At 38.0% G+C, this 10,104-nt stretch overlaps 1 protein-coding gene across 1 annotated transcript; it reads right to left on the minus strand.

The window, feature by feature from the left end:
* Window positions 1-724: 724 nt before the first annotated feature.
* cxcl12a (chemokine (C-X-C motif) ligand 12a (stromal cell-derived factor 1)) lies at window positions 725-9,804 on the minus strand. Its single transcript, XM_039783580.1, has 4 exons — window positions 9,621-9,804; window positions 6,389-6,467; window positions 5,303-5,386; window positions 725-3,098 (listed from the first exon to the last, which is right to left on the minus strand). The coding sequence occupies exons 1-4, from the start codon at window positions 9,730-9,732 to the stop codon at window positions 3,071-3,073; spliced, it is 303 nt and encodes a 100-aa protein (XP_039639514.1). The 5' UTR covers window positions 9,733-9,804; the 3' UTR covers window positions 725-3,070.
* Window positions 9,805-10,104: the final 300 nt, after the last annotated feature.

The raw sequence follows: 10,104 nt of genomic DNA on the forward strand, positions 1-10,104 counted from the left end.
ACACTACCAAACAAAATACAACCTTGCAACACAGAGTTTAATTCAATTTTAAACTGAGTTCTTGATTTGAAAAGCTGCTCTTTTCATCATTAAAGCTGCCGTGAGTCACAGCTCTATTGCTCTACGTGCTCCTCTCTTAGGTTTGGTGATGAATATGTGAAACACGTTGGGATGAGCAGATCTGTGGTGTGTTAATTTAGTACCAACGTGACACTGACATATATTACTCAAGTAAATCTTCCAATAATTCATTTAATCATGTTGTTCTGTTACACTTCAGAAAACTTGATGTGCTAAGACATTACTGTTTAAACACACCTCATTTACTTTCCACTGCCTCTCATTTAATGAAGACTTTGTTATAGAAACTTCTTTATATGTTTAAATTAGCTGTTTAGTTTCTTAGACACAACACATTTTATATGAATGAGCAAATTTTACACGCAGTGTGATGTTTTCAGACATTTCTTGCATTTTTGTTCTACATTTTCAGGTAAATTTAATATAACTTTTACTACACCTCAGGCTTCATGGCACCAGTTACACAAGCTGCATGGTTAAACTGGTGGGTTCTGGCAGTGGTCCCAAGATTCCAAGGAGTTAAGTACTACAAACAACTGCTTTTCATTAGAGGACATATATTTGCATGTTTTTTTGCAACCCACACAAACGATGATATTGTTGATACGTTCACAATACAATATTGATGATAGAAGGCAAACGATGTGATCAATTTTAAGTTTAATTGAAATATTTTCAGTAAGCAAATGTTTTAAAAATGGTCTCAGAGTAATAATAGTTAACACTTTATGAGGATGTGTCCTCTGTATGATAAAATTTCACATGACACGACAAGCTGCCCAATCTTCACATTACTGGGGAGGAAAACACTCGTTGCTACCTCTAGATCTCTGCAGTGATATCAACCCAATCAATCATACAGTGATTATATATGATTTCTTTCCACTCAAAATTGGCACACCAGTGCTAAAAAAAGTGGCTAAATCAATGGCTTTATCTCACACGAGTGCTGCTTTCCCGCTTAACCCGGACAAAAACAGTATCAGTAGACAAAGCAAAATTGGTTGTGGAGTGCCATTCACGGCCCTTTATCTCTCCCTGATGTTTCAATCAGCAGACCACTCTCATCACATAAACTACTGTGCTCCGCCTCACATAATGCCCTTAGAGGGAAGTTAAAAGTTCATCCCTTTTAGCTCTAATGTTTTCCTAATGGTGGCTTGTTGAGTTAATAGTTAAATAACAGGCAGGATCATTGTGCTTGCCTTTAATTTGCCCTTGTGAGTAAAGCTAAACACATGTTCACACATCAAAGTCTATAGATTTAACCTCTGACCTGCTAGTACAGTAAGATTACAGCAGCTGCGTGTTGGCTCTGGAAAAGCTGGCTTTACACTGAATATAAAGATGTAAAGAGTCACTTAACTATGTGTGTGCATTAGTAGGTATAAGTGAGTATATTTATGAGGAAAATGCTTGTAACATGTATAGGAAAGTAAACATTAAAATAGTAATCGTAACATTTTTAAAATTTCCTTTCTTTACTGACCAACTGTATACAAGTTCTACAGTAAAGTGTTGGCTGGTTGACTCAATTGTGAGAGTACAGTTCCTTCATTTAAATGTTTAGATTTAATATATGAATGCATAAAAGAGTACAAAAATAAACATTTGTATAATAGATGAATGAATCACCCAGGCTTTAAAAGTTAAATGCAGCAACACATTCAATGATCAAAAAGAACAGAATAGCAACAGCATGATTAATATAAAAAATACAAAAGACAATTTAGGCCTAATGATCAGACTTAGTGAGTAATAGTAAATGTTGTTGTTAAAACATGAATACATCAGATATAAAGTGCATCGCTATCTGCATGACAGTTGTAGGTAGTTAAATCTATGTACATTATTTATTGTCAGTAATAGTACAACTACTTTCTCTACTGTGGCTCAGAGTATAACAAAGTGTTTTAACTACTGATGTGGTTACAGTTATTCAAATTGCAGTACACCCTTGTGTACATTTATACTAACAGTATATTAAAATCTTTTTGACAGCGAACTGTGATTCGTGAATGTCACCATTTGTTCTTAACATCTCTCGTTAAGCGACACAGCTTTACAATTCTTGTCAATTTTGACTTATTGGTCGCTCAATTAAAATGGTTTTGGATCTAGATGTTCAGCTTTTCTCCAAGAATGAAAAAAAGCAGGCACGTTGGGTAACACAGGGTCGCATAATCACTGCCACAGAACTGCTCAGGAAATTCTCAAGCTCTTCTGGCATCCTAATTTCCATCACAAAAACATTGTAATAGCCATTTTTACTAGGATCTTATATTCAGTCTGGGGGTAGCTGGCACCCATTGAAATTCCACGGTGCTAATTAACTTGAAACATGAAATACGACTTGGCAAACTCTGCGCCTCTGCTTGTTTTTTAGAAGAGAAACTGTACATTGTTGTTCATATTGTACAATTTAAAATCAGAGACGATTAGGGTAAGCAGATCCCATGTTTTGGATTAGAGTTAATAAATCTATATTCTGCTTATTTAGCAGATGAAAAGACTCTGCTACTTGCAAGTGGGATGGTAACTCGTGTTTGTTGTGGAGAAAATTCTCCCACTGACCTATATCTCCCCCCTTTAAACACTTTGACCCCGGGGTCGATGCTTTTTCTTAAATGACAGAGAGGCCAGAAGGACGAGAAAATCTCCAAAAAATAGTTCTTTACTGTTTATGTCCATTAACAAAAAAAAGTATAAACATTATAGTTAGAAAAACATACACACACAGATATAATTGCACTTTGCACTAATAACGTCTACAATCTCTATAAGTGGTGAGAAGGGTGATGGTGAAGACTGCAACAACTTGGTGGATGGTGTTCACGATGAAGAGTTGTAGGTTCATTCCATGCAAGAGGCCGCATCGTGGCAGTCGTGATAAGTGCTGTTTAACATACCAGATGATCTCATATCACATGTTACAGCTGTGATGGTTCAAACCCTCAGTGATGGCTTAGGAGGATCTCCGCCGGGGTTTTTAGTTGTCCTGCCTGGATTTCTTCATCCTGGAAGGAAAAAGCAAATTTGGTGTGAGTTTTATGAGAACAAAATAGACGTAATGTCGAAATCATGTTCAGCTCTAGCTATTCACACAGTGGGTAGTCTCGCTTTGCCCGATCTTCCTCCACCGCGGCGCTGCGGAGGAGGGTCTGGCTAGTCCACACAGCATTCTGGGATAGGAGAAAAACGTGCTCTGGTTTATTGCACTTTTTTTTGCCACTGCAAAATAGCCTCGAGAAGGAACTTGTTTTGGTAGAAGGTGTACGTTCAAATGTTGTTTTAGTCGTTCAACAGAAAACTTAGATTGGACAAATAGTCTAGCTATCTGTCTGTATTTACCCTGCAGAGATCTGAGAAAAGGTTAACCATAGTCCTCATAAATTGACCGGAGTTTAAAATGCCAACACAAAGATAGAGTGGAAATCCAGCAGAATTTTCGTCGCAATGTGTTCCGAGCAATCCCGGAAGTGGAACGTTGAGGATATAGACTACACAGTGGGTTGCTGACTTCCAAATTATGTCTAACCCAACAAGAACTGATTATAAAAGATCACTCTAACTGAGTGGCAAATACAATTTGTATCATGTTCATTTGGACAAACCCTTGGTTGTGAAAATGTAACTAGTTAACAGCATATTGAAAATTAATAGTTAAGTTAATGAGTATTTGTTCAGCCATAACTGGATGCCAAGATTACAATGAGAAAGTGCCAACAATCCAAAACAAAAACAGCTGCTTCAAGTTTACACAACCAAAATGGTTTTGACCTGAAATCAAGAACTTAACATTTAGAAGTTTAGCATTCCGTTTTAGCTGGTTAATCAGTCGCCTTTTAGCCCATAACTCAGTTGACCTTCTCTGACTCCAATGTTTTCAGTCAATTACATGTTGACAGGTTGAGTTTGTCTTTTCAAGAAAAGCTTTTGTAAACTTATATTATTAATTATATATATTACTGACTGGAAAATTACATACCTCTTCACAAACCGTAAATTAACAGCATAAACACTAGAGCATGGGTGGGCAGTTTAATTATTGACATTGGAATAATGCTCTGTAAATGCTGAGCCATATTTCAACTGATAAAAAAGGTTATCATGGTCTTATTTACCAAACTAAAGAGTAGCATAATGCATGACTTACAATTGTGTGCCTTTAGACACATTGTAAATACTGTAGGTGTGTCCCTCCTATATACTGGATGTGTAATTGGAAACACATTAGGTCTGATCCAATGTAAATGACCACCGTCTACTCTCTACATGGGCTGTTTTGTTATGCAGAGGACTGTTCACACCTCAACAAGTCAAGGGCTCCACAATCATCCTTGAGACAGACAGTCTGACTGCGGGACTGTGGGTGGGTGTTGAGTGTGTAGGTCAGAGGCTGGAGCATCAACATCCTCAATGGGTCAGTGACTGCATAAGTGCATTTAGTTATCTACAGGAAATTCAGTTTTTGCATCCCTAAACTAGCTTTTGTTTTATCCGAACGCTACAGGGGTGCTCAATCCTTAGAAATATGTGACTGCACAGAGTTCAGGATGGCAACTTGATCCCTTCTATAAACTTTATGGTGCCAACATTTTCTCAGAAAAGTGTCTCTGAGCAGGAAGGAGACAGTTGATATTGGCGGTGACTTTTATGCCTTTCAATCTCTGATAAACTATTATATGATTGTAGATAGAAGTTGTTGCATTAAGTGACCAAATTAGAAAAGTAATTCTATCAAGTTACACCCATATAAGTTGAAAACACTGTCAAAAATATACAATATTTGTTCAAGTGTGGTATAATTTCACCTGTGTCTTGCATAAACACTGATGGTCAGGGATGAACACATAACAGCACTTTAGTAAGAGCAGAATAAACATGGTTTAATAGTGTGTGTAGTATCCCACATCAAACCCACAGTTTGGGTGTGAAAGTGGACTCAGTCTCTACTCCCACTTGGTCATGTACCAGCATGTCTCAAGTTTGGGCTCCAATATAAATTGGGCAATTAAGAGATGTCACTCTTACAATGGTGTAATGATAGATGTCCAAATGTGCTATATTCTTTACTTGAAATTTCTTTACAGTGTAAATGATTTTACAGTGCTCCAGACGCATTTTGGTAAAGGTTGACAACTGACAGTAGACAACAGAACCATGTATTGTAGCAAACACACAATCCATAACCAAAACCAGTCTTTGCTATTCAACTTACTTGTTGATGGCGTTCTTCAGGTACTGCTGCAGCCACCGGATCTCTGGGTTCACACACACTTCTTTGTTTGTCTTCAGCTTGGCACTGATCAGAAAAAGGGAAATAAAGTTCAGTACATGTCAATTATGCCTCAGTTGAAGATGAAAGAGTTAATTATGCTAAGCCAGTGACATCAGGTGTCTTGACACATTGTTATTAAACAGAGTGACTTGACACTGCCTTGTCGATTTGACACAGTGACAGCTTTTCACAATGGTGACCAATCACTCTTTTACCCCATATGTGACGCTGCTACAGCTAAAGAACATGTGCATTCAGTCAGTTCTCAAAGATCATATCCCTTAAGTTTTATGTTTCACCCTTGATTGAACTACCTAATTAATGTGCCTTAAAAATTTTAGTACATGGAGGTACATGGAGTACACCTCAACATGCGGCTGAAGTCTAAATTCAGCATAACCCTGTGGTTATTTACAGAATGGGTCAAGACTGGATCATATGTCTCTATGTGGGTGATCATGCCTCCTTTGGCACACACATCCTGTTTTTGAGTAACAAAAAATCAGTTTTTCCTTTTTCCTGTGTGTGTATTTCTTATCTTTATAAGACCTGCCAATTATATTTCCTCCATATTTAACTGCTCCTGAAGTTTTCCTGTCAGTAGTAACTAACTACTGCTTGTGCTACTCGACACTTTAACCTGTAAATTCCCAAAGGTTGTACAAGAAGGAAGCACTGCGTGACAAGCAAATAAGAAGCAAACCCGATTACAAAAAACACATTTATTGCTTTCCTGCTGAAAACAAACGTGCATCCAATTTCCACCTCTTCTTCACATTCACTCATACTTAAATGGAGCACTTCCTGTGTGGATGCGTCAGTGGGACTGCAGTAAAAAGCGAGTGGCGGAGGGGCGTGTGTGTACACATGCATGCACAACTCTTTTCTCTGGCCTGTCACCTCTTTGAGATTGATGGTGAGAAATGGCCAACAAGGAGGAAACCTGTCAGACTTTTTAAAGCCAGGGTGGAAAACATGCACTTCTCTGTGTCTGTGTGGGTGCCAGAATTAAAAACAATAACTCACATCACTTGGAAGGGGCAGTTGGGTGTGTGGATGAACCTGAGCTCTCGAATGTAGGTTCGTTGGATGTTATGTTGACGACGTACATTGAACGAGACAGAAGAGCTTTCCTAAAAAAAAAAAAAAAAAAAAAAAAAAAAAAAAAAAAAAAAAATTTTAAAAAAAAAAAAAAAACATATCCAAAAAAAAGACTAGATGAAGACAATGATCTCCTGTGGAAACAGGGAAACTACTACATGTATTAAATAGAAATAAGAATAAACATGATAACAATCAAATGATCTGAAAATGATAAAGAAAACTAATAAATCCATATCCTCAGATCAACAAGTTAAAGCATGCAAACAATGCAACAAATCTAGAGAAATTTCTTCACTCATGAAAACTGCCCATGCACTGTACTGTACATCCCAGGGGCGGTAATATAGACAGTGCAGGCAGTGCGGTTGCACTGGGACCTGTTGTGTGAGGGGTGCCCATAGACAGAGTGGGCCCTCCAATAATGTGTTGGGGCAGAGAATGAGAGTGACTTGCAGAGGATTTAGATTGCCCCCTCAGAAATACAACTGAGTTCAAAGAACTCACGTTAAATATTTGTTATATATGCCTTCCAAAAGGCAAACCCAGCTGTGTCAAGATTTAATTTTTTTGTAAAATAGTCAGTAGCAATCTACAACAAAAGTATATACTTACACTACAAAATCATTAGATCAGTTATCAAATATCAAATCAGTTCAGGGCACTCGTCAGATCTACACAAATCACAAAGGTTACCTATTTTGGAGAGATGATACATGGTAGCTAGTTCAGGTGATCTGTCAAGACTGACTGAGCAATGGTAAAGGCCTAATGAACGCCTAATGGTGTATGTGTTTCATAATTAGTATTTAGCGTTCGCTGGGGCCCATAATAATAGCGTGCACTGGGCCCCGTCATAACTACATTGCGCCACTGGTAGGCCTACATCCATCAATTATCTATACATGTTTATCTTTTGCAGGGTCGCAGGGGGATGGAGCCAACATCCACCATCATCAAATCAAAACTACATATTTAAAGTAACCATATGTAACTTTTAAATGTTTCTGAAACTGTGTAATTTTTCATCTGATGATCATAAATGACCTGTAACAAGACTTACAGTGAAAAGAACACTATTTTTATATAGTTTTTATTAATGCCTTTGCCCGGGTCTGATTTTTCCTGCGAGGTCACAAAATTATTTACAGCCGCTAGACCGGCTCTACAGTTACACATTCAGATGGGTCACAGATTTTGGTGCAACACTGGAAAGGCCCGTAGTGAGTATCCAGCGATATCCAGCCAGGTAAAGGGTAGCAGGAGATGTAGTTATGGCTGATACTGGGGCAGGACCATCACAGGAACAAAGGAAATTAAATGAAGAACAACTAAAAGCTAAAAGGGAAAGTGACAGATGCCCTGAGTCAATCTCGATCAGGCTTTCAACAAATGGAGACAATTATGGAATTGTAAATGATTCAAAACTGATCCGGAATTGGCCCTCAGGTATGTAATATGTCTATTTCATTCATAAAATAACTTTACAGTGTGGTTGTACATCAGTAGTCTACATTAAATTACTCCCCCTTCCATTTAGCGCTGGTTTTTATATCGTCTCAATCCGTGTTTGTGTTGACCTGCTATTTTCTTTTCCCTTGTCTCCCTGTAGGCTACTTGTGTATAGCATCCTTGGGTTTCATGAAATGCACTATACAAATCTAAGGCCTCCTGCACACTGCCTGCGTGGCCTGCGTCAGCTGCGTGGCATGTCCGTTTTTATTTCGGCTCCCATGTTAACAGGGTTAGAGCTTGCACACTGCCTGCGTGACACGCACGTCTCAGGCGTGCAGAAAACGCATGCATGCTAGAAATAGGACCGACGACTATTCACACGACACCCAAGCGTCTTGGAAGCCTTTCCAGGCAAAATAGAATAGCCTACGAAAAGATGTTTATATGTCATTTTGACACAAATACATTTAATAAATGACATTTTGATGTTTGAAAGTCTCTAGGTTTTGACATAAATACAGATATAACATATGACAAATACTTAATGCTTTGGCTCGTAACACAGTGTGATACCCAGTTTAGCTCACGATACATCCAAAGGCTAGGTTACTGTATGCAACACTTGAAATGCAACAATGCATCTGTAACATATTCTCTTATTGTAAATGAGCAAAACATTCATCGCAACTATATGACCTCCCAGTAATGCTAACTCAGTAAGAAAAGACCTTTACGACAGTGTGGTAAAAACACTACTGCTTTTGTCCAAAGCGGATGCTAGAATCAACACAAACTGAAAGTTACATATTGCCACTTTAAGCTTTGCAGGTTTTTTTTTGCTTGCCCCACAGAGATTTGAAGCATTTATATCAGGACCCACAAACACTAAGCTCTTTCAGTCATATACACATGTGTACTGTGTGGTCCTTAAACTTCCCTGATGGATGTGCATACTTTCCATTACAACCTCAGATTTCAAGAGATTTTCATGATAAATGTGGAAAAATAAATAGGACTATGTTTGTTTGTTTTCATGAAAGCAACATGACAGTGTTAAAATAGATGAAGTTAGGCTTATTTAACTTTACTTAATTTGCTTAGGTTATTTAATATCAGTTGGGTGAAATTTCATTCAGAATAAATTAAAGACGAGTCATTTTTTGTCAGTAACTATTTTTAAAGTAAAACTGAGGTCACACAAACAGATGGTGAGAAGCACCGCTATAGATTAAACTATATGCTAATCTTTTTTTACACAAGATCTCACCGTATTTCCATGATAAAGGGCGAAACACCTTCAAGTTGGGTGACTGATGTCGCCATGTAAACTAGCTGCGGTTTTGTCTTATAGATGCCTCATTTGCGAGTAATTAAATGGAAACAAAAAGCAGAACAAATACACACGTTGATCGGTGATCCGAGTGGGTATTTCTTTACTGCTAGAGCCACATGTGTGCAGCCTGTTAGTGTCTTATTCCCACTGCAGAACAGGCTCATGCATCAATTCAACTAACATTTGTGCAATGACATTTTTTTTTTTTTTAAATAAAGAGGTTGACATTTAATTCAGGTAACATTTGCACTTTAATTGTATGTATTGGGAATATGTTTTAATTATTTTAGAAATAATCGATTATTTGGATGTGTCACTAAAATTAAGACTTTGCACGTCACTTGACGAAAATCATGATGAACTTATAATAATTGCAAAAGTACACAGCAAACCAGCTGAAAAAGATCTGCATACCTTGTGTTGGAAACGCATATATCACCACCGTGAGCGCAGCTACGACTGCCAACAGCTTCATATCCATTCTGCGATAATGCCAACGAGATTTGATCCTGCTCAAAGTAAAGTCCAGAAGAATTGTGACAGACGGGACTGAGCCAGAGTGTTAAATAAAATACTCACCAGCGTCAAGTCAGCCACAAAAAACAGAGAATACTTCCGTTACTGGATAGCTAAATAAAAGTGACAACGGGCAAATATTTACCAAGGTGATATTACATTTCATTTAGCTGACACTTTTATCCAAAGAGAGACACTATATATATATATAGGGTGTATGTGTCAGAGGTCGCATTCCTCTGGAGCAACTAAGTGTTTTGCTCAGGGACACATTGGTTAATGTATCGCAGTGGGAATCGAACCTTGGTCTCCCACACCAAAGGCATGTGTCATATCC

Source organism: Perca fluviatilis, chromosome 19, assembly GCF_010015445.1.
Source record: "Perca fluviatilis chromosome 19, GENO_Pfluv_1.0, whole genome shotgun sequence".
NCBI classification, from domain to species: Eukaryota; Metazoa; Chordata; class Actinopteri; order Perciformes; family Percidae; genus Perca; species Perca fluviatilis.

What these genes read in the sequence shown, in the direction of transcription:
- cxcl12a (XM_039783580.1), bottom strand. Translation starts at nt 9,732, where the DNA reads ATGGATATGAAGCTGTTGGCAGTCGTAGCTGCGCTCACGGTGGTGATA. An exon ending in AACTGCCCCTTCCAAGTGAT is followed by an intron (nt 5,387 to 6,388) that starts GTGAGTTATTGT and finishes TTTTCTGATCAG; the next exon opens with TGCCAAGCTGAAGACAAACA. An exon ending in CTGAAGAACGCCATCAACAA is followed by an intron (nt 3,099 to 5,302) that starts GTAAGTTGAATA and finishes TTTTCCTTCCAG; the next exon opens with GATGAAGAAATCCAGGCAGG.